At 53.7% G+C, this 26,670-nt stretch overlaps 1 protein-coding gene across 1 annotated transcript; it reads right to left on the bottom strand.

The window, feature by feature from the left end:
- Positions 1-14,278: 14,278 nt before the first annotated feature.
- Ribc2 (RIB43A domain with coiled-coils 2) lies at positions 14,279-26,622 on the bottom strand. The gene is made up of 7 exons (XM_048349285.1): positions 26,502-26,622; positions 24,630-24,711; positions 22,620-22,971; positions 19,650-19,767; positions 16,945-17,172; positions 14,860-15,026; positions 14,279-14,357 (listed from the first exon to the last, which is right to left on the bottom strand). Exons 1-7 carry the CDS (start codon positions 26,613-26,615, stop codon positions 14,279-14,281), a joined length of 1,140 nt encoding a protein of 379 aa, XP_048205242.1. The 5' UTR covers positions 26,616-26,622.
- Between the last annotated feature and the right edge of the window lie 48 nt (positions 26,623-26,670).

A 26,670-nucleotide genomic window follows, 5' to 3' on the forward strand; every position in this document is an offset into this window, starting at 1 on the left:
CAATGGCTACATGATGTCTCATCGGGAGTCACAGGTTGATGTCGTGACCCTGAGGGTGTCAGAATGTGATTGTAGATAGAGTCACTGAAGTCAGAAGACGGTGGTGGGTCCTCTTCCATGATGTCGCTCCTTTGTGCTCACAGGAAGGGATTAGGACGCCCTGATACACAGGGAGGCGCCGGCCCAGGACTGCCTCTCAGAGGAGACCATCCGGGTCTGGATCTCAGACATCTGGCCCGCAGGACGGTGAGAACGCAAGCTCTGTTGTTTCGGTCGCTCAGTCTGGGTCCTCCGATGGCAGTGCTCATAAAATAACACACATGCGCTCACCCCACATCCGGCTCCCTCCGGGTTTCCTGCCTCTGCGAGCCATGCCTGGCCACTGCCCACGCCAGCAAGACTCCTGGGCCTGTGCCCTTCTTGTGTGTAGGACTCCCAGCCGCCATTGCGGCATCCTGGCCTGGGAGACAGCTCAGCTCATTCCCTTCTCAACCCCAGAGGGGGGCTGAGCGCCCAATAGTGAGAGCTGCACGGGCACCAGGGGGGTCAACCTTTCATGGAGACTGTAGGGCTGCCCGGCCCATAGCCCAGGGGCCCCGTCCCGAGATGAGGCGGGGCTATGGCACTGAGAAATCACCCCAGGAACCTGCGCATGAGACCCAGGTGACACTGCTCGCTACAGGGAGTTGTGCCGGGCACGCGGCAATGTTTCTCCTCAGAGTGAGGTGTGCAGATGCCACAAGGGCGTGCGCAGGCCCCTCTTGGCTCGGACACCTCAGCCAGACGAATGGAAGCCAGAGGGTCCCCCTGGAGGATCTGAGAGACTGATAACCCGCCAGCCCCGCACACTCTGAGCTCAGGGTTCCTGAGATGCTTCATGGCCTCTGGACTGCTCATTTGGTTTTGTAGTACTGAGTGTCGGGGATGGCTATACCTTTAAGACCTGGGACTGCTGGCTGTTAGCCACTCCCACCTTCTCCCCGGGGCTGGAACCAGCCCCAAAGCAGCCCCGCCTCTCGTCTGCGAGCACACGTAATGGCGCCGGGGACCGGTCCTGGGGGGACTGTGGTGTCCGCCTCTGCGGGAAGTTCCGTGACATCACCGTGATGGACAGTTCATCAGCCAATCGTTAATACCCAGTTAGTCCCTCCTCTTCCCGTCGTCATCACTGTTATATAAACCCCTCCCCTGAATAAAACTTTCGGAAGTCGGTAGACCATCAGACGGCTCCCCGAAATCTCCGTGTCCAGTGTCTGCTCTTAAACGTAAGGGGGGCATGGGACGGGGGGTTTCGACGGCCCTACTCCATCTCAGCTTAGTCTCAACTGGGTTATGTTCTGTCCTCCCCCCGGCGGGAGTAGCGCGCAGAGCCGAGCGTCCCCCACAATTTATGTAGTCGGACAACTGAGGGTGGAATTCAGGGCCTTGGGGTGCTAGGCAGAGGATCTTCTACCTGAGCCACCAACCGGGAACACCAGCAAGCGCGGGATTTGTGTACTCTTTCATATTTGGGGGGAATAGGCAGCACCAGGGCTTGAACTCACAGCCTCTCGCTCTTGCTTGGCTTTTTTTTTTGCCCAAGGTGAGCGCTCTACCACGTGAGCCACACAGCTGTACTGCCAGCTTTTGGAGATAGGCATCTCTGGGAATTACCTCCCCAGGTTGGCTCTGAACTGTGATCCTCAGATCTCAGCCTCCAAGTGGTACAGGGGTAAGCCACCGGCGTTGCCCAGCTTCATGACTGGTTTTGTTTTTGCACTACTCGAGTTTGAACTCATGACTCGCATGCTTGCTCGTCTGTTACTCTACCTCTTGAGCCCCATCCCCAGCCCTGTTTCGTTGATTATTTTTTGAGATATGTTTGAGGGTCTCTCCAAATTTTCCACCCTGGTGGGTCCTGAACCACTATCCTTCCACTCCCAGCCTCACAAGCAGCTAGGATTACAGGCAGGAGTTACAGACATTCAGCTTAGACTTCCGCTGCTGCAACGAAATACCTGGTGTCAACAACTAAAAAGAGGGAAAGGTTCGCCGTGCTCACGTTCCAGAGGCTTCCGTCCACAGACAAGTGCCTCTGTTATTTGAGTCTGCAGCAAGGCAGAATACCATCCTGATTTGGGGTGCTAGGGACATGGCTCCCAATACAGTCCTTCCCTTCACGGCCCCACTCTTACCAGTCTGCCTTCACTCAAAGTGGGGGTTACATTAAGATCTCCTTCACTGCTCCAGGGGGGCCAGAGCCCCCACCCCGAAGCTTGCGTCTGCAGTGGGCGTGGTCCTTCCCAGGGTGGCCCGCCAGCGGTCGGTGGGCGGCGTCCAGGCCGCCGGCCCCTGAACCAGCCATTTCATCGCCAGGTCCCTGACTGCGGGCAGGAACCATCCTATGCAACCTGAGCCGCAGTGTCTCCATGACACCGGATCCAGACTCATGTTTAATCTGCACAACTTTGCCTATCCTAATCCTATGATTCCACGATTGATCTCCGTCTGATAGGCAGGCCCAAGCCCAGGGCCGGGACCAACCGGTTAGACGTTCACGGCATTCTCAGAGAAGATAATGACCACAGAGGTCCACCCAAAGCCCCCAATCACTTCTCCCCCGGCTCTCTCCGGAGCACCACACACAGCAAGGCTGCGTAGTGCTGGATCGGCACAGAACGCAGTCAAACGCCCCGAGACCCGGACCCGGCCCGGGGGCCTGGGTATCGGGAGCCAGCCGCCGGGCCCTGACTCGTATTTCCTCGCCTCTAACTTGGTGTGACGGCGACACGAGGCGACTCGTGGTTCCTACAACTCCTAGTGGCCAGGAGGCTGCAAGGAGCCAAGGCGTGCAGGGCACCGCCGGGTGCAGAGCCGGGCACCGCGCCGGTGCCCCAGGAACGCCATGGGCGTGCCGCGGAGGTGGGGGGCACTCCAGTACTTTCCACTGACGCCTGCATTCCGTTGGAAGACTGTCATTTGGCCGGAGGTTTGTTTTAATTAGCAAGCAGTGAGAAAGAGTGGAAGAGCGGAGGCGCGGCCTTCCTGATGAATTCTCCAGGTGGCGGGGGAAGAGAAACATTCGACGACAAAAGCAAAGCGGGACGCGCTCCTGAGGGGCGGGGCGGCGGTGGGGAGCACAGTCTAAAGACAGCCACGGGGATGTTTGTGAACGGTGGAAGTGGCGCCCAGGCTCGGAAGGAGACGCAGCTTCTTCCCGAGTTTCTGTCCAGCTCTGTTGTAAAGCAGGACGGCAGCGACGCCGGGAAGCATCCGACGGGGCCCGCCAGCCCGCGAAGCGGTCCCGAGCGTGTCCCGGCGTGCAGGGACAGGGGCCAGCCACGTCGGGGTGTGTGTGTGTGTGTGTGCGTGTGTGTGTGTACACGCCGGGGCTTGTACTCAGAGCCTGGGTGCAGCCCCTTAGCGTTTTCGGTCAAGGCTGGTTCTCTACCACTTGCTCCGCAGCTCCTCTCTGGTTTGTTGATTCTTGGAGATCAGCGTCTCACAGCCTTTCTTGCTCAGGCTGGCTTTGAACCGCACCCTTCAGATCTCAGCCCCCTGAGTGGCTAGGATTCCAGGCGTGAGCCAGGCACCAGTGCCTGCAAGAGTGATATTCCAACCCCACCTGGGATGTTGTGACCCCGCTGCCAGATCATTCTGTGCCACACACCCAAGGGCTCTTGAAATCTCCACTCTGAAGAGTCAGTCAGGATTCCACCCGAGAGCGCTGCACACTTGAGGCCCCGAGCCCGGCAACCCCCTAATTGGGACCAGGTTAGTGGGGATGCCGCCCTCTCCTGCCTCCCCCTCGCCCCTCTCCCCCTCCCACTGCAGGGACGTTTACCATACGGTCCTCACCAGGGCCTCCCTCTACCAGCTGCTTTCTGGTTGTTTTTCTCCTTTCAACATAAATAGAACCCATAGCATGCAGAACCAATTACACCAATTACACGGTGCCCCCATGGACGGGCTGCTATGGCTGGCGGTGGGCCCTGGAGGGCGGTTCCCCTGCGTGGGGGCCCCCCCATGGTCAGTTCTGTGACCCTCCTCCTGCGCCCAGAGCCGGGCCTGCTTTTCCAGAAGAAAACAGCATGTTGTTGCTTGATCATGGCTGCTTGGAGGAGGAGGAAGAGGCGGAGGCGATCTGGGGAAAGTTACGATTCTAACCCACCTTCAGGACGTCCTGGTAGAAGTTGCTAGAAGCAACCAAGGAGCGGCGGGGGGGCGGGGGGGCTGCAGGTCTAGCTGGAGCTAGATTTATGGGGGCTGGTGGAAGCCTTCGTTCCCCCCCCCGCCCCTCCCCACCCCCGGGCAGCCCCGTCCCAGCCTCCAGATGCCTGGAGAGTGGAGGCAGGGGCTGAGCGCCGGGGTTGCGACATCACAAGGTGATTTATGAGAAAATGTCTGCTGTGTTTCTGTGTGCCGCCTTCCAAGGGGAACTGAAAACCCTGCATTCTGATCCCGAGTGTAATTTCCAGTCATCTCCACTGACAACATTTGGTTCTTATTATCAAAAGATACTCATGCAGATGTACTATTAAAAATCTTTTTGGCTCCCACGGGTAAAGAAAACAAGATAATCTAACAGACCGCAGCAACCCTCAGACGTTCACGATTCCAAGAAATGTGTTTTGGGCAATTCCTCTAGAAGATCAACTGCCAATGTCCCTCTGGCTGGAAGCCGGGGCCTGCAGGGCTGCAAGCTGATCATCTGGACTTCCCGCCCGGAGGGCCGGGATGCGGGGGCCTGGGGCGAGGGGCCCGGCATCGCTCTGGGGGCTCCCTAGCCCCCCCCCACGGGGTGCACAGATGGGACTGAGGGTGTTGCTTGAGAAGAGAAACAGACAAATGCCATGTGTCAGGCTAAGCGGTCTCATCTGATGTTTCCTACTAGAGGTTCCTATGGCTTTTTGGGGGGAGAGGGGAAGCCCCCCCTAAGAATGAAATGAACAATGTACTGCGGCTTCATCTGGGACCTGGGCCACCCTCCCCTCCTCCCGGGATAATGGCAGTGGCTGCATCTTTCTGGTCTGTTTTACCCGTCACCCCTACACAGAAGCCACGGGGGTCACTTCAACATGCAAGACAAATCGTCCCTTGGTGACTCCAGTGAAAGCCTAAGGCCTTAAAATGCCCACTCCGACTCCCCCCTGCCCTCCCTCCCTCCCTGCACCCAGCGCCAGGGCCTTTGCACCGGCCGCTCCCTCTGCCTGGCACGGAGTCTGCTGTCACACCGCCGGCTTCGCTACGGAAATGCCTTCCTGCTTCGTATTGGATCCAGGACGCTGCAGGAGAAAGGTTCCGTCCCCCTCCATGGCTGCTAGGAAGCCAGCATCCTTCAGGCCTGCACAGCTGGACAAAAGCTGCCTGCCCAAGGCCACCCCTCCCCTCCGGGGCAGCTCCGGGGCAGGAAGTCCTGGCCCCTGGCTCCGACTCCAAGTGGCTCCGATGGCTGATCCTCACGCAGAGCCCCACAGGGTTGCTGAGGCCTTCATGCAGCTCGGCGTCTCCCTCTGCCCAGTGCCGCTTCCTTCGCCTCCCATGAACCCCTCAACTCCAAAGCGCCGCCCGGAAAATGCCCAACTAGCCTCTGCTCCCGAGGGAGGTCAAACGGGGGCCCCAACATCAACACCAATGGCGGCACCCTTCCCAAACACGCTCAGTCTGCCCTGCCCTTCGGCACCTAGTACTGCCTGGATCGCTAGATTGTTTTTCCTTGTCTTCTGCTAAAATGAAGTTTGGCCTGACGTTCTCTACTTGGATGATAAAATTTAGTGCAAATATAGTGAGCTGTATTTTGACTTGTGAACATATTGTAACCTAAGAGTTTACTCCTGTCACCAAGCAACTCTGTCTCAGTCAGTCACATTAGTTGTACTTCAGCCAGTCACAACCCAGTTACTGATCGGAAATGTCAGCTGCAACCAATCAGGTTGTTTCACGCGCCACGCCTTTCCTTTGGCTACAAGTGGAACCTGCACATTTGCAGAATGAAGTATTCTGATCCAACTATAGTCCATAATGCTACTCAACTGAGAATCTTAGCCTCGCTCTAAGAAGCCTACCTAAATCTCGGATTTGTCTTTAACACTTTCTGTAACACTGTCTGGGGCTCTGCTGAGCGCCCTGTTGGACATAGGTAGGACTTAGGATCAGGACTGGATTCAAGCCTGGCTCCACTTTCAAGTGGCACCGAGAACCTAAAAAGTTTGTTGGTCTTTCTAATCCCCAGTCCCCCTTCTGGGACATGAGACCAGTAGCAATGCTTGATCATGAGAATTTGCATAAGATAAGCTATGCTTCACTGTCTTACCAAACAACAGCTACCAGACCTGGCAGTGTGTCTGCAAGACATGTTTGTTATTACTGCAAGCCTGTACCCTTCTTCCCTGTGATTACATCTTGGGCTAAAGGATGGTGCCAGGGTTGAGGGCTAGACCTATGCAATGTCCATTTAAACAGATAACTCTGTCTACTAAGGTTGTGGCCATTCTTTTTTTTTTTTCCCCCCCAGTACTGAGTACTGAACTCAGGGCGTTAAGTTTATTAGGCAGGTTCCACTCTAAGAGCCATGCCTCTAGTCCCTTGCTCATATACTTGGACTGACAATGAGGAGTCTGGGCCAGTTGCTGGTGGACCTGGAGTGAAGGCCACTCTAGAGTGATCTGTGACAAGAAGCTTGGCCGTGGCCGCCTGCCTTCTGTTTTCATTCCCACCAGCCCCAGGTGGCTGCGTGTCTTGTCCTCCGGCTCTGCCAAGTCTGACTGGACCTTGGTGTCCACAAAAGCCACCTTGTGAGTGCAAGAGCACCGCAGCGAACCTTTCGGGTGCTGCATTCAGGGGCTGTCCTGGTGTGAAGGAGATGGCCCTACCTTGCTCTGTTCTTCCTTCAACGGTCTGGGTATGTTCTGTCCTCAAAAACCATGGTACTACAGCACAAGTGTTTCTGAAAAGCTTTCTAGAATGTCTGTTTAAAAAAAGAACCAAAACACAGACCTCAGCCATCCCGGGGAATCTTCTGGTGAATATCCCCACCCACCCAGGCCCAGAATCTCTACAGCCACGCCAGGGGGCGGCTCGGAAAAAGCCTGTTCCTCCTCCACGCGTGAAGGGAGAGAAAGGGGAGTTGCACAGACACGCGCATGGCAGAACGGATTCTGTGACGTTGTATGGAGGGGGAGGAGGAGGGGGAGGGAAAGAACAAGACCCAGGGCTTTGCTTGGTGAGGGAGGCCTCACCCTGCAGCTGCCTTCTCCCTCCGCCTCTGACCTTTCCCCAGCTCGTGCTCGTCGTTGCCCTGGCATCGTACAGACACGTGGCGAATGTTCCACAAGGAGCCTCTTGCAGAAAGCACACTCGGAGGCCCCCGCGCAACGCTTCCCAGCCCCACTCCACGCTCGCCGCCTGCTTCCGGGCTCAGGACCGCCGCCTGGCCAGCAGCGTGGGACCCGTGTCTCAGGGCAACACCTTCCCGAGCGGCTGCCGCCCAGGTTGTGCTCTCTGCAGAGAGCGAGCAGAGGCCCGTGGGGAAACAAGAGGGCCCAGGGCAAGCAAGCCGCAAGCGCCACTTGCTGGCGCACAGTGTCATCTCTTTCCTTTTGGGACTTGAGTCTCCGTGTGATGATACATCATGAACTTTTAAAACATAGGAATTTGCTGGGTACTGGTAGCTCATGCCTGTGATCCTAGGTACTCGGGAGGCTGAGAACTGAGGACCATGGTTCAAGGCTAGCCTGGGTAGGAAACTCCCTGAGATTCTTATTTCCAGTTCACCACCAAAAAGCCAGAAGTAAAGCTATGGTTCAAGTGGCAAAATGCTAGCCTTGAGCAAACATACGTTTCTGAGGTTTCTGGTATATCCACAGAGTTGTACAAGCTTCACTGCTAACCAATTTCAGAATGTTTGCACCAGCCTTAAAGAAACCTGTCCACTTTGGCTGTTATCCTCAACCCCTGCTACTCCATACCGGTTTTCTCCCTATCGCTGCAGACTTGCTTATTACAGACATTTCAGTAAATGGAGTCCTATCGTGTGTGATGAACTTTTGAGGTTCATTTGTGCTGCGGGTTGTATCAGAACCTCATTCTCTCAGGACAGAATAGTATCTCACTCTGTAGATAGACCACAATCATCAGCTGATGGACATGTGGGTTGCTGTCTTCTTGTGGCTTATATGAGTCACCTCTGAACGTTCTTGTACCAGTGTCTCTATGGACACACATTTTGCATTCTCTTGCGTATTTACACAGGGGTAGATTTGCTGGCTCAATTACCCTTCCCCCACGGAACAGCCCCTTCTGGACTTGATGGGACCAGTGTATTCTGTGTGGGCCAAGTATGGTTCCTCTAAGACAGTCTCAGGACCTGGCACGGCTCCCCTCTCCTTCTCCGAGATCACATTCTGAGCGGACATCCAGTGTCTGACAACAGTAGCTTCACTAATTCCACCCAGTTTTTTTGTTGTTTAAAGCAGGAAAGAGTCCAGTGCAGTCACTTCATGGATTCTAAAGGCAGAAGGCCCTTGCACCTTTACCAGCTGTGTCTGAAGCTAGTGAAGGATTCACATCTGGAGTGTCGGTCTCCACGGATCTTTACCCAGAGTGGCTTGCTTCCCTGCAGGCTTAGTACGTCTGTGCGCCTGTTTGGGGTTGGATGTAGTCTAAAGAACCGTGAGAGGTCTGGGCAGAGCCTCATTTCTTCCAGAGACGATTTGTATTAGCTTCTGCTACATAACCTCATGCCCCATTGCAGTTGGTACCTAGCGCTTTGACAAAATGAATCTGCAAACAATGAAAATCATTCTTTTTCCTTCTGGGGACTTTATGTCTTTGAATAGAGTTGAACAATAGGAAGTGGGCGTTTGGATATGACTTCTCAAAGGCAACCAACACCATCACTACCATCAACGCTATATTGTCAACATCTCTAATCAGTCACCACTATCATTATCACCGCCGTTACCCACCATCACCACCATGATCACCACCATGATCACCACCCTGATCATTACCACACCAGCACTATCATTGTCATTATCATAACCACCATCACCACCATCATCATAATCATCACCACCACCATCATCACCATCACCATGATGAGATCCTTCACGATACAGAAGGCAATACAGATGCGCTAAACACAATGAAGGCACTGTCCCTCTGACAAGCGTTTCTGGCAAAATTAGGCCACATGCCCAGAGCAAGGGCTTGTGTCTTAAGGGTCTATGCCATGAGCTGGCCCCTCATAGTGAGCAAGGGGCCTGACCACTGAAGTGGGAGTCAGGATGACCTGAGCCTGAGTCCTTGCTAAGCCTCCTGTAGTCTGTAACACCATGTTGTCCTTCTAAACCCGTCTTCCTAAAAGGAACTAATAAATAGCTGCCTGCTCACCTCACAGGATTATTCCAAGGACCTCAGAATGCCCTGTCTGTGAGTGGTCTCCCTAACAACACAGCAGGTAAACACCAGACCTTATGAAGGACACAAATTAGTGGAGAGAGGGTAGAGATAAGGACATTCAGCTCTAGGATTTTGCTCCTAAATCACTGAATATACCTAATTCTGCAGACTTTTTGTTATGTTCTCAGCACTGTGAATGTACAGAAGCTAAAGAGCCATGAGTTAGAAATGTTACCCAACTTGAACAGCGGGGAGGCCAGGTGTGACCTGGATACCGCTGGAGAATCTTGAATGTGTTAATACAGGGCATTGGATATAGACCCAAGACCAGAGCTGTTGGGCTCCAAATTGCCGGGCTTCGCTCTACCCCTCCCCATCCACGTGGGGAGGGGTCCTGGGCTTATCTAAATCTCTTTTGTCTGGGATCCATACTCACTCTCTCACGTCCCCCCCAGCTGGTAGGGTTTAGACGCGGGAGCGGGGGGTCCCGGGTGCCTCGGTTCGCATGTGGTCGCGAGAACCCCTTGCTCGCCAGCCCAAGGAAGACACAGGCGCGTGGGGTCTAGGAGACCGTCTCTGGGACGATTCCCCAGGACGATTCTGATTTATTCAAATGAGAAGCCACAAAGATATACCCCAAAGGCGGGCACAGGGAAGGGACAACAGATTGGCCACGAGAGCTGTCCGTCAAGTGATATCAAGGGACTTCCCTTGTGGGCGGAGGCCCAGCCCCCCAAGGATTGGGTTTCTGGGGTACCCCCGCCATTGCACACGTGCTCGCCCCAGGAGCAGGGGCTTCTCTTCCTGTTAAAGGCGGAAGAAAAGGGGAGGAGACAGGCCAAGGGCAGCTGTGGCCTCTTAAAGGCACAGCTGACCCCAACACAGAGCAAACAGAAAGGACCCATGCCTGGGGGGGAGGGGCAGGGCCAGGGCACAGTGGGGAGCCACTTGCAGACAGTGTGCCAGAGCTGCATGTCTCCTTCAGTGACCTTACACTGAGGGACCCAAGGTACAGTCTCTGGAGCTCAGCCTCCTGCTTCCAGAATGATTAGCAGGGCAAGAATACTCCCTGTAGGGAAATGGATGATGTGTTCTGTGGGTAGGGCATATTTGTTTCAAGAGAAGTTGAAAACGGATTGAGGATAAAGCATAGGAATTAGGTTTATTTAGTCAAGGACATTAAAAATCACTTAAGATACAAATGAAACATGGATCCTCTTGGATTTTGTCAAAAGAGCCAACTTATGAGTCATAGGCATAGATGAGGAAGAAAAAAATAAGCTAAAACACCGAGAGCCTATTCAATATAACAGCAGAAAACTTCCCCAAACCTTGAGAGAAGAAACATCCTTAGACACATTAACTATAATTAAAGCATTAAACATATAGAATAAAGACTATCAAAAGCTGCAGAAAAAGACACAAGAAACGTATACTGGCAAGCCCACGAGAATAACAGATTTCTCACCACAATCTCTAAAACCAAGGAGGGTGTGGAAGGACGTAATTGAAGCCCTGAGAGATAACAACTTTCCAACATAAACTACTGCAACCAGCAAAGCTACCTTTCATAAGATAACTTATGAGGTAGAAATAGAAACCGTTCCATGACATACAAAAACAGGAGAAATTCATGACTAGTAAGCCAGCACTGAAAAAGACACTTAAGGGAATGCTACCACAAAAGAAGAAAATCAAAACCAGGAAAATCCAAGAAAAAAGAAACTCAACTATAGATAACAGTCAACTAGAAAAGCAGGAATAAAAAAGGAGCAACTCATGAAAATCAACAAATTGATAGAAAATACAACATTCAATATGAATGTTGAGTATTAATGATCTGAACTCTTCAAAGAAATGGCACAGGGTGGAAATTTGGGTTAAAAAGCAAGACTCACTCAACTAAATAGCAGGGCTCCTAGATTTGTTAAACACTTCTGGATTTACAAGACCTCAGCACAATAATAAGAGACTTCAGTATTCACTATTAGCAATAGATAGATCACCCAAACAAAAACAACCAACAAAGAGACATCAGAATCAAGTAACAGCACAGCAAATGGGCTAAACAGACATCTACAGAGTATGTAATCCAGTAGCTGCACAGAACAGCTCATTATACTTTCTTCAAAATAGATCATACCCTAGGACATACAGCAAGCTTGAGCAAATTCAAGAAAATTGAAACAATTCCCTGTATTCTATCAGACCATAGTGGAATTTTACTAGAATTCAACAACCAAAGATATTACAGAAAATACTGAAACACATGAAGACTGAACCACACATTACTGAGTGACAGGTGAGTTACTGAAGAAATAAAAGGAGAAATTTAAGTTTCTAGGATCTCAGGGAAATGAAGAGTCTTCTAGAATCTTTGATGAGTGTCTATATCCAAAGAACAGTGAGTGCTCAAATAACATCCTAATCAATATTCCACCTCAAACTTCTGGAAAGATAAGAACAAACCAAGTCTTAATCAGTAGCTTTTCTATATAGCAACAATGGCTAGGCCAAGAGTGGAACCAAGAAAACAATTCCATTCACAATAAGCTCAAGAATAATAGCTAGGCATCAACGGTGGAAGTGAAAGACCTCTGTTACTAAAACTGTGCTTACCTCCTCACTCATACCCTAGTTCTCCCCTTATCTCTACCCCTGAAGACAGCTGAAGATGTACAGAAGTGCCGTCTTCCCGTGGCTGCCGTGTACTCGGCCTTTTTCTGCCCTTCACGATGTCTGTTTATTCGGCATTGTACCGACTCTCGGCTCCAGGTAGACTGAGGTGAGCTTTGGGCAGGCGGAAGAAAATACATGGCGCGAGGAGAGTGGAGTTTATACTTTAATCAGAATTCTGTCGATACTCACCGCTGCATCGCGGCGCCAGTCCTAGGCTCCCCTTCTGGCTACTCGCAGCACATTGTCTAACAGTGGTGTCCTGTCTCCCGTCCCACCAGATAAAAGTGGCTTCTGGACAAAATGGGGCCCAAGGCTACCTATGGTAGTACGTACACACATAACTTGTTTGTGAGGATATGCTGAACCAGCTGAATCATAAACGCTGCTTGGGAAGTGAGGGCTCAAAGCCCTGGAAGTTACAGTGAGAAAGCCTGACTAGCCACATGCCCCTTCAGGCATGGAGGGCTAGTGTGAGGCCCAGCATGCAGACTCCTGGAGGGTGGGCCCGACGTCTAAAAGCCTGCTTTCAACCTCATATCACCCTGGGTTCCAGGAAAGACAGGCCTGCTGGATAACGTCTTCTTGACAAGTGACTGACACACTGCGGAGCAACAGTAAAGCCTTGCAGGACAGATCTCTCTCAGGTGAAGACAAATATCTCTAAGATCAGGCTGCACCCTGGGCTGGGAGAAATCTTCTCCTGGCAACCAGACAGATCCCTTCAAGTGATAATAGCTTTAACAACTTCTCTGAGACAATGGCCGGCCAGCCCATACTGGTAAACAGGACTCCAACTACACACACCTTTCTCTGCAGTCTCCCTCCCTCCCCTCCCTCACCCCTCCCCCCCCTCTTTTCTGCCAGTCCTGGGGCTTGAACTCACCATGCCTGAGCTTCTTTTGCTCAAGGCTAGTACTCTACCACATGATCCATAGTGCCCCTTCCAGGTTTTTCTGCTTATGCAGTAGTGAGGAATCGAACCCAGGGCTTCGTGCGTGTTAGACAAGCACTCTACCACTAAGCCACATTCCAAACCCCTGTATTCCTTTCTTAATAAACCTTCCAGTCCCTTCCACCACATTTACATCTTGCCCGAATTCTTGTCTTGCTAGCCACAAGGAGTGAGGTTGATAAGCTAAGCTGATGTTCTGGTCACTGTGACCTCAGTGTTCGGAACAGCCTGGCCTTTCTAGAACAGGACCAGGGGTCCAGCGGCTAGTCACAAGTGGTTGGTGAGGCAGGATGAGATGATAGGGAAATTATAATTTTTTTAAGCAAAGACCAAAAGAGTCAGACTCATAAGTTAAAATCAGTTAGTATACTGAAAAAACAGAAAAGCTCCACACTTCCTTCTTAACGTTAGCTTATAAGACTTAGGAAAGGCTTATCCCTTTGGAACTGTAACCTTCTTAGAACTCCTAATGATACAAGGAGAATGCATTTCCCAGAAGCAAGTCCTACAGGGTGCCTGTGTTTTGGGTGGGCCTCATCTTACCCACCCAAGCTATTGCCTAAAAAAGATCAGGAGTTGAGCCAGATACCAGTGGCTCACCCCTGTAATCCTAGCTACTCAGAAGACTGAGATCCCAGGATCCATTTGAAACCAGGCAAGGCAGGAAATTCTGTGACACTTTTATCTGCAATTGACAAGCAGAAAGCCAGAAATGGAGCTGTGGTTCAAGTGTTAAGAGTGCCATGAGTTTTTCAAAGTCAGTGGAAGGCTCTGAGTTCAAACCCTAGTACCAGCACACACACACACACACACACACACACACACACAAAGAAAAAGCAAATACACAGGATTGTTCGTAATGTAAGGGTTTTCGTGTATACTCACAGAGCGCTTTTAGAGATCAAGACAAAACGCTAGCTGCCGGCTGCGGTGGGAATCAGCTTCCTCCCGGTGAGGCGTGGGGGGCCCCAGGTGCCCGCAGCCAGCATGCCTGCCCAGACCTGCTGTCCTGGCGGCCCCTGCGCGAGGCTGCTGCCCCACTGTGGAGAACGGTCTTTCCAGGGCTCCTCCTGCGCGTCCCCTGCACCTACAGCCTTCGCAGGGGCTGGGGGAGTGGAGCTTGGCAGAAGGACGCAAATCACAGCGCGTGAGGGCCACGCTTGTCCATCGCAGGCTGAGCGCCGAGGGGAGCTCTGCTGTTAATGAACGAGACTGCATGGAGGGGCCACTTTATTCATAAACAAGGGGGATAAGGGTGCCCCCCCATTATCGGCTTCTTGTATTAAACTGTGCAAAATAGTCTCCTGTGGGTTGATTTATATAGGCTTCTTTGTTGTATTTTTTCCTGGTGACAAAAGGAGAAAAAGGTTATGTATTATATATTCTTCCTAAACTGGCTTTTTCTTTTTTTTTACGGAAACAAAAATCCCTGTGCCTGTGCTTAGTGTGTTCCTCATGATACAGAAGAGCCGGCCCCCTCCGGCCGCTTCCCAGTGATCCACAGGGAAGTCAATAAACGCACCGCAGCTGAGTTCACCAGGTCCCCTGAACCCGACGCCCGCAGAGATCCAGTAGCTCAGGGATTCCTGGAGTGTTCAACCTGGAAGTCCTCCTTCCCTCCCGCCACTTGAAAAGCCCTCCTGCAGTAAGAGCCACCACTCCCTTCCTAGAGCCCCGCCACGCACGCCTCCAGGACGCGCTGCTGACCTGACGGGCTCGGGGGCCCTGGCTTCAGGCACCCGGCGTGGGCAGGAGTGGCCTGTGGGCCTCCCCACCTGTCTGAGCCTAACAGGATCCCAGTGCCCAGGGGAGGACTGGCCGGGGAGGACCGGGTCCCCAGCACTCACTGGAGATTTTGCTCCTTGGCTAGGCTGAGGTTGCTGCTGTCCAGGGCCCTGCGCAGGTCCCGCTGCAGGCGCTGCTGCTGCCGCTCGTGCAGTAGGGTAGCACGGGCCTTCTGAATCCTCTGCTGGTCCCACTCCATGCTGCGCTGCTGTTCTTCCTCCTGGAGCCGCTGGAGGGAAATGAGGTGACTCAGCACCACCGTCCCCCACGGCCCGGGGCTTGACCTCTCAGAGGAGGGGCAGCCCACCTGGTGCCTCCTCCTGTGTGGCCCTGGCGCCCTCATTCCCAAAGGGACAACAGGGGGCGAGTTGGGATCTGAGGGCCACCCAGCCAATGAGCGGATGGAAAGTGTGCCCAGGACCCTGCAGGTCTGGCTATGCCCCCCACGGGTGCCGACTGGCAGCTGGGAACCTTCACAGCTACCCGCCGGGGCCACTGTACACCACTACCTCCTCCTGAATAGAGGGATGTGCACACCCGTGGCCAAGCGTGAGGCGTGAGGTCCAACTGTTCTCAGCACGAGTTCCACAGTGTAAACTGCCCGCAGGCATGATGGGAGGCCTGGGCTGTGAGGACAGCCCCCCCCCACCCCAGCCCAGGCTTGGCAGCTCTTCCCAGCTGGGCTCTATTCTCTTGTTTTCTCTCCGTCTCTCCTGCTGCAGTCTTAAAGGGCCCCCGGCCTCCACTCTCCAACTCCTTTTGAAAGTCCCAGCCCAACCCTAAATTTAGCCCTCAGCACCCCGCTGCGGCTCCAGCCGTGGAGGACAGCAGGACCCAGGAAGACCAAGCCACTGGATCGTAGGCTGTGAGCCCAGGCCACTCCGGGACTCCGCTTTGAGATCCTCAGGCCTCACTTCAGCATTACCCACAATGCCCCTTTCCCTGGTGTGGCCTCCAAGGGCCACCACCCTAACCCGCCTCTTCTCTAGGACCCTGACCTGAACCCAGTGGTCACACACCCCCTCTTGAGACCTCTTACCTGGTGACCACTTTTCTCGTACCTACTCACCCTTTTCTTTAGTCTCCTCTTCCCCTCCCCCGTCTCCCACATGCCCTCCCTCCCCACTTCCCTTTGTGCCCTCCCTACCTCATTCAGCTATTCAGCAGGCAGCACCCCGGCCTCATGGGGTCACACTGCCAGGGTGAGCCCCCTTTCTCCCACTGTGGTGAGGCCAGGAGACACCCATGACCTAGCTCTCCGGGTTCACCTCAGGCTCCTCCCCGCCAGCCCCTCTGCAGCTGCGGGTGGCTGGGGGTCCCAGCCCCGTCCCGGGTCTTCCTATCTCCATCACTGTGTGATCACGGCCAGCTTTAACACTCTATTGGTGATGACTCCCACATCTGCCTCCAGCCCAGCCCCTTCTCTGAACCCCAGATGACACGTCTTGCCGCCTACCAAGTTGCTCTCCTCTTAGGCTTTACCTGGAGGTGGTGGACGGGATGCTACTTGTCCTCTACTGCTTCTTCCTTAATAAACCACCACCAGCTGAGAACAAGCACTCCACGTCCTCGGGTTCTTGGCAGTTAGCAGTGATCTTATGACTATGCACTGCCCAATCAATCTCCTCAGATTTTCCTTCTCATTTCTCTTCCTCCATAGCCCAAAGATGCATTAGACAGGGCTGGTATTCAAGCAGCCAGTGTGCACCAGGTGGGGCCAGGGCTCCAGATGGTTAGTGCCCACAGGACTGCCACACAGTCCTGCCTTTTCTAAGATTTTTAGCCTAAAGTTCTGTTTTGTTAAAAGCTGTTATTTGTGGGGGTTTTTCCTTGCCACATTCAGGCAAACCCAATCCTAAGACAGCAGGTATTTTCTGCACACCTGGCATGCTTATAACGGCAAGTGATTTCTGTCAGCCCCGCCAGCCTGCTCTTTGGCCCATCTTATCACCAGCTTCCCAGCAGATCAGACCAAAAGGCCTGCGGGGCCCCTGAGCCCTTGTCCTTCACAGGCTACCTCCACACCATGTGACTCCATTCCAGAAAAAAGCTCCCCATGGTGGCCCCCGGGACACGAGTGACCCTGGCTGAGACCAACCACAGGAGCGGGGCACAGGCCGGGGCCTGGGCGCGGGGTGGACAGGTACCTGCTTCTCCTGGATCTGCTGCTTCTGAGTGAGGCGTATCTCCCGCAGCTGCTCCTGGCTCATGCCCTTCCAGCAGCTAGGGATGAGCCGCTGAGACCCGAAGGCGCCCACCACCTGCTCCAGGTTCTCAGAGGACTGGTCTCTGTGCAGCATGGCAGAGATCTCAGCCTGGTTGTCCTCTTCCTCTTTTATCTTCTTCAGCCTTTTCCTTTCTGCCAACTCCATGACCTAAGCAGACGACATTAGAGAAGACGCTCTGCGGGACCCCTGACGACATTAGAGAAGATGCTCCAGGGACCGCAGAATGCCTCCTACCCAGGTCTGCAAACCCCACCTGGGCCCTGGATGGAGAGGGGGCGGGGAAGGCAGTGTGGGGTCCAGATGGCTGTGCGGAGGGCCGGGGCCCTGGCCGCGAGTGCTCACCCCCTGCAGCTGTGTGCACAGGGCCACAGGTCTCTGTACCACGCTGCCAGGGCAGAGAGCCACCCGCTGTCCACCCAGCCACAGCCCAGGGGCGTCTTAGGCCCTAGGCCATTTGGACCTCCCTGGGCTGCAAAGAACACTCCATAGAATGTTCTCTATTGCCCCAACGAAGTGGTGGCTTCTCAAAAGTGGGAGATCGGCTGCCACCTAGTGGTCCTGATGGCTTCAGTGCCCAAAACGCAAATTCCCAGTCAAACTGCTACTCAAACGCCACAGGGCTGGGGGGGGGGGGGGGGGGGGCGGTGACCTGTGACCTGTGGGGAGCGAGTCACGAGTCACCTGCCCTCTCTGGGCCGCAGGATGCCAGCAGCACGGTGTCACCCAGCACATGGTCTGCCACCAGACAGGACCCAATCAATAGATTCCTGCCATTTGGTGTTTGGCTGTCCCCGAGAAAGCTGGGCTCAGCCACGAGCCTGTCTCCTATCAACTGAGTTGCGCTGGTCACACCTCTACAGGGTGGCCATCTGGCCAGCCGCTCCCTCAGAAGCTAGCTGTGGCTAGGGTGAGCAGCACCAGCTGTCAGCTGGGTGCTGGCAGCTCACGCCTGCAATCCTAGCTACTCACTCAGAAGGCTGGGATCTGAGCATCAAAGTTTGCCTCGCCTGGAACTTTCTTTTGAGGATGGTTTTCTAGAACCTTCTTTCACCATCCCAGACTAACTTAGTCTAATTCTAGTCAAGGACAGAGTTGTCCCTAGAGCAGAGCTCTCCCTAGAGCAGAGCTGCTTGTGACGGTGCTGCCATGGGGGTGGGTACCTCGAAGTATCAGCCACTTGTGCAGCGTGCTCACTAAGGACAGGGAATGAATGAAAAACCTATGAACGTGGCAAGGTGGTTTAGCAAGAACCACATCAGTGCCTGGGAGGCAGACCTCAATAGCAGCTGTTGATCTGACTGATGGACGAAGGCATGGATGGAATAGTGGACTCACTGTCAAAAGTCCCATTCTAGCTGGGAGCCAGTGGCTCACACCGGTAATCCCAGCTACTCAGGAGGTTAAGATCTGAGGATCGCAGTTCAAAGTCAGACCAGTCCATAAGACGCTCATCTCTAACCACCAAAAAGCCAGAAGTAGAACTGTGGCTCAAGTGGCAGAGTGCCAGTCTTGAGTGAAGAAGCTAAGGGAGCCGGGTGCAGGTGGCTCACGTCTGTAATCTTTGCTACTCAGCAGGCTGAGATCTGAGGATGATGGTTCAAAGCCAGCCTAGGCAGGAAAGTCCGTGAGACTCTTATCTCCATGGAATCAGCAGAAAACTAGAAGTGGCTCTGTGGCTCAGAGTTGCGGAGTGCTAGCCTTGGGTGAAAAAGCCCAGGGACAGCACCCTGGCCCCACGACAGAAAAAAAGAAAAAAAAGGTGCTTATGTCCTGAGTTCAAGCCCTAGGCCCAGAAAAAAAAATCTGCCATCAATTTGTTGTGGGGCCTGAGCTAGCTCCTCTCCTCAGGGTGCTCTCTGAAAAGGAAGGGGAAGGGCACTTTTGCTGGCCAGCCTGGGCCTATGGACCACTTCTTTTACCTGGCTGCTTGCACAGACTGCCCTCCTCCTTCCTCCCTACAATGGAAATCCACCATTCTCTGGGAACTTTTTCAGCTTGCTCTCCAATATATTTGGCTCATAATGCAGTATTAGTCTAACATAAGCATAGCATGCACTACACAAAAATACACATGCAGGCGAATTAAAAATAGATGTGAAGCTAAGTTTTCATGGTTTCTTCCTGATTCCCAAGGGATGGTTGCTGGGGCGGTGGGGGGGGGGGCCCTCTGGCGATCACAGGTGTAGCCAATGAGCTCATCTGATGAACTAACCCAGACACCTTTCACCAGGCTATCAAATGTGTTTGAGAAGAAGGAGGTCTGACAGCCAACGGGAGTGATGGATTTGAAGCACCCTCAGCACGGAGGTGGAGGGGAGGTGTTGGTAAGGAAGCTGGGCGAAGTGTGGAGACCCTCAGGAGACCCTCAAAGCCTGCACTCACCACTACGTCACCCCCCTTAGCACATCTATCCACCTGTTCTTGTTCAGGAGTGAGTCCAGCTGCAGGCAGCACGTCAGGGCTAGGTGCTCCCCCATTCTGACTTGGGGAACAGCTCATACCAGTCACAGTCACCTATGAAACAGGGCAGGCCTTCTCCAGGCCTTGTCTCCAGCGAGACTGGGAGGCCCGGAAGCTGCCTTGCGCGCCTCCTTCCCTGCAGACGTGAGCCTGGGTTCACATACCTGGTTCTTGTTGAATTCTTTCACAGCCGCATTGACCGCCCTCTGCGTGGCGAGCTGCAGCCTCTGCAGGTGCATAGCCACCTCATCAGCCTGCAGCCTTGCCTGCGTATGCAAGTCCCTCTGTGAGGAGGCAAGATGTAATCAGACTGCGCGTGCCCACCAGGAGCACCTTCTCAGGAGCGGGGGGGGGGGGCGGGGGAGAGGGGTAATAACGATAGGACCTGCTTCCAAAGGCTCTGGCGAGAATTAGACCATTTAATTCAAGCTAGAGGTCTTAGCACCCAGGAAATGCTAACAATCATTGCTATGTATATTGGTAATATCCACTATGAATTAGTCACATCTGCAGGGGGAAGTCTAAAGGGGTGCATCTAGCTATCCTTGCTCTCTCTGGGGTGTGGGGATCCGAATGTGGAGAGAAAAGGACAGGTACGTCACTAGGACATGGCACTAGGACTCTGTTCCAGATCAAGGTGAAGGGACCCAAGAGGAAAATGTAGAGATCTGGAGTCAGAGCTCACACTTGAATTCAGGGCCCGGGCACTGTCCCTGAGCTCTTTTGCTCAAGGCTAGCATTCTACCACTTGAGCCACAGCTACACTGGTTTTCTGGTAGTTAACTGGAGATAAAAATCTCATGGACTTTCCTGCCTGGGCTGGCTTTGAACTCCAACGCAATCCTCAGATCTCAGCCTCCTGAGTAGCTAAGATTACAGGCGTGAGCCACCAGTACCCCAGCTTGCTTCATAAATCAGTAGTTCTGACTTCTGAATTTGTGTCTTAAGGGTCTTTTTCTCATCACTAAAAGATGAGAACCAAAAGACCAGACGCTCTGTTTCTTTGCGGTGCTAGAGATGGAACCCAGGGTCCGTGCATGCACGGCGTCAGTGCTCTACCACTGGGCTGCACGCCAGACCAAACTCTTCAGCCCTGGCTTTCTGGCCTATGATCCCACTGAGCCTCATCTCACCTCTCACCGTTCATTCATCTACATGACAGGTGACTGCGGAAAGCCCAGCTTGGGCCCTGCTTTGCTGGGGACACTGACATGCTGACAAAACAAAGTCCTTTCCTGTCCTCCTAGAACTTGCTGTGCAGATCACACAACCCCCCCCCCCACACACACATAAACAGATAGTCCATAGAGGAAAAGCACAGAGAGCTTGACTTAGGTAGCTGGGAGCAGGGCAAGAAGATGTAACACGGACACAACAAGGTGTGTCAGGACAGGTGTGAAGGCTCCAAAGTGGAAGAGCCGCAAGTCCAGTAAGGCGTGGGTGAGGCACGGAAGCCAGTGGAGGGGGTGGGGCCCAGCGAGCAGGGCCTGCGGGCCAAGGGAGGGTTTTAGATTTGAGTCTATGCACCCCAACGCCATTAGAGTTTAGGTTGGATGGGGGTCATGGCGTAGCACTGTTCCGCTTGGCATCACTCAAGTAGCGTCACTCTGCTTATTATGGTGAGCAGGCACCAGAGAAGGGAAAGCAGGCCCTCGCAAACCATTGGCCCACCCCAGTGAGAAGAGGGCTGGCTCTTCTTTTGTCTCAGTGGGAGGAACAGTTCAGAATATATGCAGGAAATAGAAGCATCTGGCAACAAGGGGAAGCCAGTGACCCCTGGGTTCGTATTTGATGAAGGGTGAGTGGGCAGAAGCAGGAGGGATGTGAGAGCCGGGCAGATGTGTGGTGAGAAGCCAGGGGAGATATGAAAACCTGGCAGATACGTGATGAGATCCCAGGATGAAGTCTCAGACGAAGGCTCTCAGGCAGACATGGAAATTCCGAGCGCCCAGGGGCTGGATGGCATTCCAAACAGTCCTGGAGGTAGACTGGGCAGCGGTGGCTCACACCTTTTGGCCCAGCTACTCGCAAGGCTGCGGTCTGATGATCATGATTCAAAAGCCAGCCCGGGTCAGGAAGTCTATGAGACTCATCTCCAATTAGCCAGGAAAAAGCCAAAAGTGGAGGTATGACTCAAGTGGCAGAGCACCAGCCTTGAGCAAAAAAAGCCAAGTGAGAATAAGTACTGAGCGCAAGTCCTGGTATTGGCACAAACATAAAAGTCCTATAGGTATGTTATTACAGCAAATAGTTATCTATATGCTAGAAAGTAAGGACATAGTAGTGAACAGAACACAAAATCCTCTGCCTTCCCTGAGCTTAGAACACAGTATTGGAAAGAGAGGCAGCAACTACAAAAATCAGGTATGTCAGTGACCAAGGCTATAGAGAAACATTAAGGAAGAGGGTGGGAATATGGGGGTGGAGGCACAGGATTTAAAAACAGAGGGTCTTGGGAAGGCCCCACTTGATGGCACTGGGGAGGGGTATTTCCGAGCAGAGGAAGCAGCAAGTGCAAAGGCCCGAGACAGAAGTGGCCCTCAATTTGAGCCCTCCCCGCCCCTAGGAACAGTGCAGAGCTGGCAGCGAAGGGCCCTGCTGTCCTCAATGAAGGCCCGACAGTTCCCTGGGGAGAGAGGCTCCTTTGGGACTAAGAGCCTTGCTGAGGACATGGCTGGGCCGGGGAGCCCTGGCGGGCATTTGTGGGCTTTGGGCCTGTGGATGGGCCCCACGGTATTCCTACTTCCCCACGGCACCCGGGAGACCTGGTGGGCTCCCACACACTTCCACTGTCTTCCACGAAGACTGAGACCATACATGAGCCAGGAAGGAATGTGGAGCTAACTAAGACCCAACACCCAACTCGGGCCCTGGCCCAGAGTCATTGTAGGAGGGCATTGCCTGTGCTACTGACCCATGCCTGAAGGTGTAAGACACCGGGACTTAAAACAAACAAAAAATCCCACACACTGGTGGAGGCATGGCTTGAGTGGTAGAGCGTCTGCTAGCAAAGTACAAGGTCCTGAGTTCAAATCTTCAGCAGCCCCCCCCCCAAAAAAAAAAAAAAACCATACCCCACAAAACCCAGGGGTTTGATTTGGTAAAGATACTATCGAGGCCGGTCCGCCTCTTGCCTTTCCCTACCTGCCATCTTGTGGTCGGCCCGGGCTCTCTCCCATTCCTGCTGCTGCTGTAAGGACCACTCTCTGTTCTGTTCCTGTTGGAACTTCTTCCTCTCCCGGAAGTTTAAATCCTCTCCCATGAACTTATGCATTCCCATGACTGCGTTCTGGCTATCACCTGAAATCCCAGCTGGAAGTGCTTTCCTAAGGGCATGTGGGTCAGACAGGTCAAATTCCCGACGAGTTTCTGGCTTTTGGAAGTTCTGCTGGAAGTCATTGATAAATTTGCAGAAATTTTTCTTGTCTCTCCTTTCCCGGCCTTCTACTATGCACATGACTTTGTCATTGTGCCTAATTTCTGCAGCTGGAAAAGATACAATATATACACAAGCTTGGTAAGAGAAAAAAATATACATCAAAACACAACTTTCAACATATACTACCTCAATAAGCAACTTTCAACAATTGTTAAACACATCCTTCAAGCTATTAAACGGATTAGTATCTTAAATATATAAAGTAGACCTAAACCCAACCAGTTAAATGGGCAAAGGCTAAGAACAGGCAAGTCATTATCAAGAAACCCAAGCGGGCCAGGCACGGGTGGCTCCCACCTGTCATCCTAGCTACTCGGGGGGCAGAGGGCTGAGGACTGGGGTTGGAAGCCAGCCTAAACAGGAAAGCCCAAGAGACTCTGTCCTCCAATGAACCACTAAAAGGCCAGAAGTGGAGCTGTGATGCAAGAGGTAGAGTGTTAGCATTGAGTGAAAAAAAAAAGTTCATGGAGAATGAATGTAATGCCTTGAGTTCAAGCCCCCTGGCACAACATAATTGACCCCCCCAAAAAAAGAAAGACAGAAAAAAGGAAAGAAAGGGAGAGAGAGAGAGAGAGAGACAGAGAGACAGAGAGAGAGACAGAGAGAGAGAGAGAGAAAACCTGAGTGATTAATAAGCTTGTGAAAGGATGGCTAATTTTGCAAGATGGGAAAGCCCCAATGAACTGGAGGTAAAGTACTCAAGATGCTACAGCTGCGTCACCCATCAGTAAGGTCTCCCCCACACTGCTCTGCTTGCAGGAGGTCTTGGTGCACTGCTAACCAAGCAGTCTGGCACTGTGCCCCATCCATTCCACACCACATCTACCACCCAAAGGCCAGGCAGCGGAGGCTCACGCCTGTCATCCCAGCTACTCAGGAGGCTGAGAGCTGAGGATGGAAGTTTGAAGCCAGCCCAGGCAGGGAAGTCTGAGACCCTTACCTCTAATTAAGCACCAAACAAACACACAGAAGTGGAGCTGTTGGGCTGGGAATATGGCCTAGTGGCAAGAGTGCTTGCCGTGTATACATGAAGCCTTGGGTTCGATTCCCCAGCACCACATATATAGAAAATGGCCAGAAGTGGCGCTGTGGCTCAAGTGGCAGAGTGCTAGCCTTGAGCAAAAGGAAGCCAGGGACAGTGCACAGGCCCCTATGGTTTTTTGTTTTGCTCTTCTCAGTGCTGAGGACCAAACTCAAGGCCTGACACTTACTAGGCAAGGTCTCTTCCACTGAGCTAAATCCCCAACCTCAGGTGTGAATTTATTTATTTATTTTTTTTTTGCCAGTCTTGGGGCTTGAACTCAGGGCCTGAGCACTGTCCCTGGCTCCTTTTTGCTCAAGGCTAGCACTCTGCCACTTGAGCCATAGCGCCACTTCTGGCCTTTTCTATATATGTGTTGCTGAGGAATCGAACCTAGGCAAGCGCTTTTTCCACTAGGCCATATTCCCAGCCCTGGTGTGTATAATTTTAAAAGGAGGGCAAATGTGAAATGGTAACTCTGTGAAAATGTGAAATGATTGTGTGTGTGTGTGCCTACAGGCACACAGAGGCACTCTCATGCATGAGACTGAGGGCAGGGCTTTGCACAAGCTAAGCAGGTGATCTACTCCTGACCCGTACCTCCCAGCCCAACAACTTTCTATGTATCGTGAGGAAATGAAGACACACAGCCCTAAACAAACAGGCATTTGGGGAAATGCTCACCATAGGTTTCCTCTCTTGTTTTTTCAGTTGCTTCTCTCAGCTTCTGTTCCTGAATCTGAGCATTCCAGGCATGTGTGTCTCCCTGGACATGGAAAACCAGGGAACAGCAATGAAAGCAGGGCAATGATCTCTACGTGTCTTTTAGCCTTGCCTCAGTGTGAACCAGCTGTCACCTTAGGTGCCCTACCAGCCCTAACCACATGTGGAAGCCTGTACTTAGGTCTACAGCCTGTGCACTCAACGTGCCCTACAGCTTCCTTTTTCCCTTTTGTAGCTAACAGGCAAGAAGCCTTCTCTGATTTCCCCCCAGACTCTGGGGTGTGCAAGCTGCCAGCTAAGATCTGCCCTCCTTCACTATGCTCTGTGGTCATCACCTTTTGAACCTTCACCACCACGACAAAGAAGGCCAGGGACTGCTTCGTCCCTCACCTGCTGGACCCTCTTCAGGACTCCACTGGCATTTGTCAAATAAGTGGGTTGGAAGGTCCTGGGCGGTGTAGAAAACCTGGCTCAAGGCTCATGCCTGTAATCCTAGCTACTCAGAGGGACTATGATCTGAGGATCTTGGTTCAAAGCCAACTGGGGCAGCAGGGAAAGTCTATGAGACTCGGATCTCCACTTAACCACCAGAAAACCAGAAGTGGTGCTGTGGCTCAAGTGGTCCAAGAGCGCTAGCCTTGAGCTGAAGAGCTCAGGGACAGCGCCCAGGTGCGGAGTTCAGGCCCCATGACTGACAGAAAAAAAAAAAAAAAGAAAACCTGGCTCAAAGGAAAAGTGAGCCAGGTCCCAGTGTCCCTTGGGTTTTTTTTTTTTTTTTTTTTTGCCAGTCCTGGGCCTTGGACTCAGGGCCTGAGCGCTGTCCCTGGCTTCTTTTTGCTCAAGGCTAGCACTCTGCCACTTGAGCCACAGCGCCGCTTCCGGCTTTTTCTATGTATGTGGTGCTGAGGAATCGAACCCAGGGCTTCATGTATATGAGGTAAGCACTCTACCACTAGGCCATCTTCCCAGCCAAGACCCCCCCCCCCATGTCCCTTTGCTGAGTCCAGGTGCGGTCCCTGCCAGGTGGGCCTCCCTCCGCTGGTCCGCCTGGGAACAGCGCGTGGGACAATTCCTCCCCACCCCACTGGGCACCTGGCAGAACCCGGGACGGTTTTCGGCTGCACCTAAATCGAGTGCTAGGCCAGGCCTTGATCTCCCCTCCCCATCACCCTCCTGTCCCTCACCCCAGTGGGCCTGTCAGCCGTTCCTGGAGCCTCCATCCTGTTCGCCCCTCGGCCCCCCATGTCCCTAGGGGGTCCTCCATGTCCCTCCGGCCTCCCCCATCTCCCTCGGGGGTCCCATATCTCCCTCGGGTTCTCCCATCTCCCTCGGCCCCCCCCCCCGTCTCCCTCGGGGGATCCATCTCCCTCAGCCCCCCCGTCTCCCTCAGCCCCCCCTCCCGTCTCCCTCGGGCCCCCCCATCTCCCTCAGGGGCCCCCCATCTCCCTCGGGGCCCCCCTATCTCCCTCAGCCCCCCCCCGTCTCCCTCGGGCCCCCTATCTCCCTCAGCCCCCCCTCCGTCTCCCTCGGGGGATCCATCTCCCTCGGGGCCCCCCATCTCCCTCAGCCTCTCCCGTCTCCCTCAGCCCCCCCCGTCTCCCTCGGGCCCCCCATCTCCCTCGGGGGCCCCCCATCTCCCTCAGCCTCTCCCGTCTCCCTCAGCCCCCCTCCCGTCTCCCTCGGGCCCCCCCATCTCCCTCGGGGGCCCCCCGTCTCCCTCGGGGGCCCCCTATCTCCCTCGGGGGCCCCCCATCTCCCTCGGGCCCCCCCCGTCTCCCTCGGGCCCCCCCGTCTCCCGCCGCCGCCCCCCCCCCCGTCTGCCCCGGGCCCCACCCCGGTGATCCTGTCCCGGGCGTTGAAGATCCGCTTCAGCCGGGCCTGCTCGGCGTGCCGCCTCTTGGCCAGGCCGGCCTCCCGCAGGAGGTCCTTGGGCAGCGTTAGGCTCATGGCCCGACGGGAGGGAGTGCGGGGGGCGCGGCGCGGCGGCGGCGCGCGAGGGACG

This window comes from Perognathus longimembris, chromosome 1 (genome assembly GCF_023159225.1).
Source record: "Perognathus longimembris pacificus isolate PPM17 chromosome 1, ASM2315922v1, whole genome shotgun sequence".
Lineage (NCBI taxonomy): Eukaryota > Metazoa > Chordata > Mammalia > Rodentia > Heteromyidae > Perognathus > Perognathus longimembris.

Bases quoted from the DNA above. Each gene is read 5' to 3' on its own strand.
- Ribc2 (XM_048349285.1), bottom strand. From the start codon at position 26,615: ATGAGCCTAACGCTGCCCAAGGACCTCCTGCGGGAGGCCGGCCTGGCC. The intron at 17,173-19,649 runs GTATGTGAACCC...TCGTCTGCTTAG, and splicing joins AAGAATTCAACAAGAACCAG to GTCATGGAGTTGGCAGAAAG. The intron at 15,027-16,944 runs GTACCTGTCCAC...ATTTCCCTCCAG, and splicing joins AGCAGATCCAGGAGAAGCAG to CGGCTCCAGGAGGAAGAACA.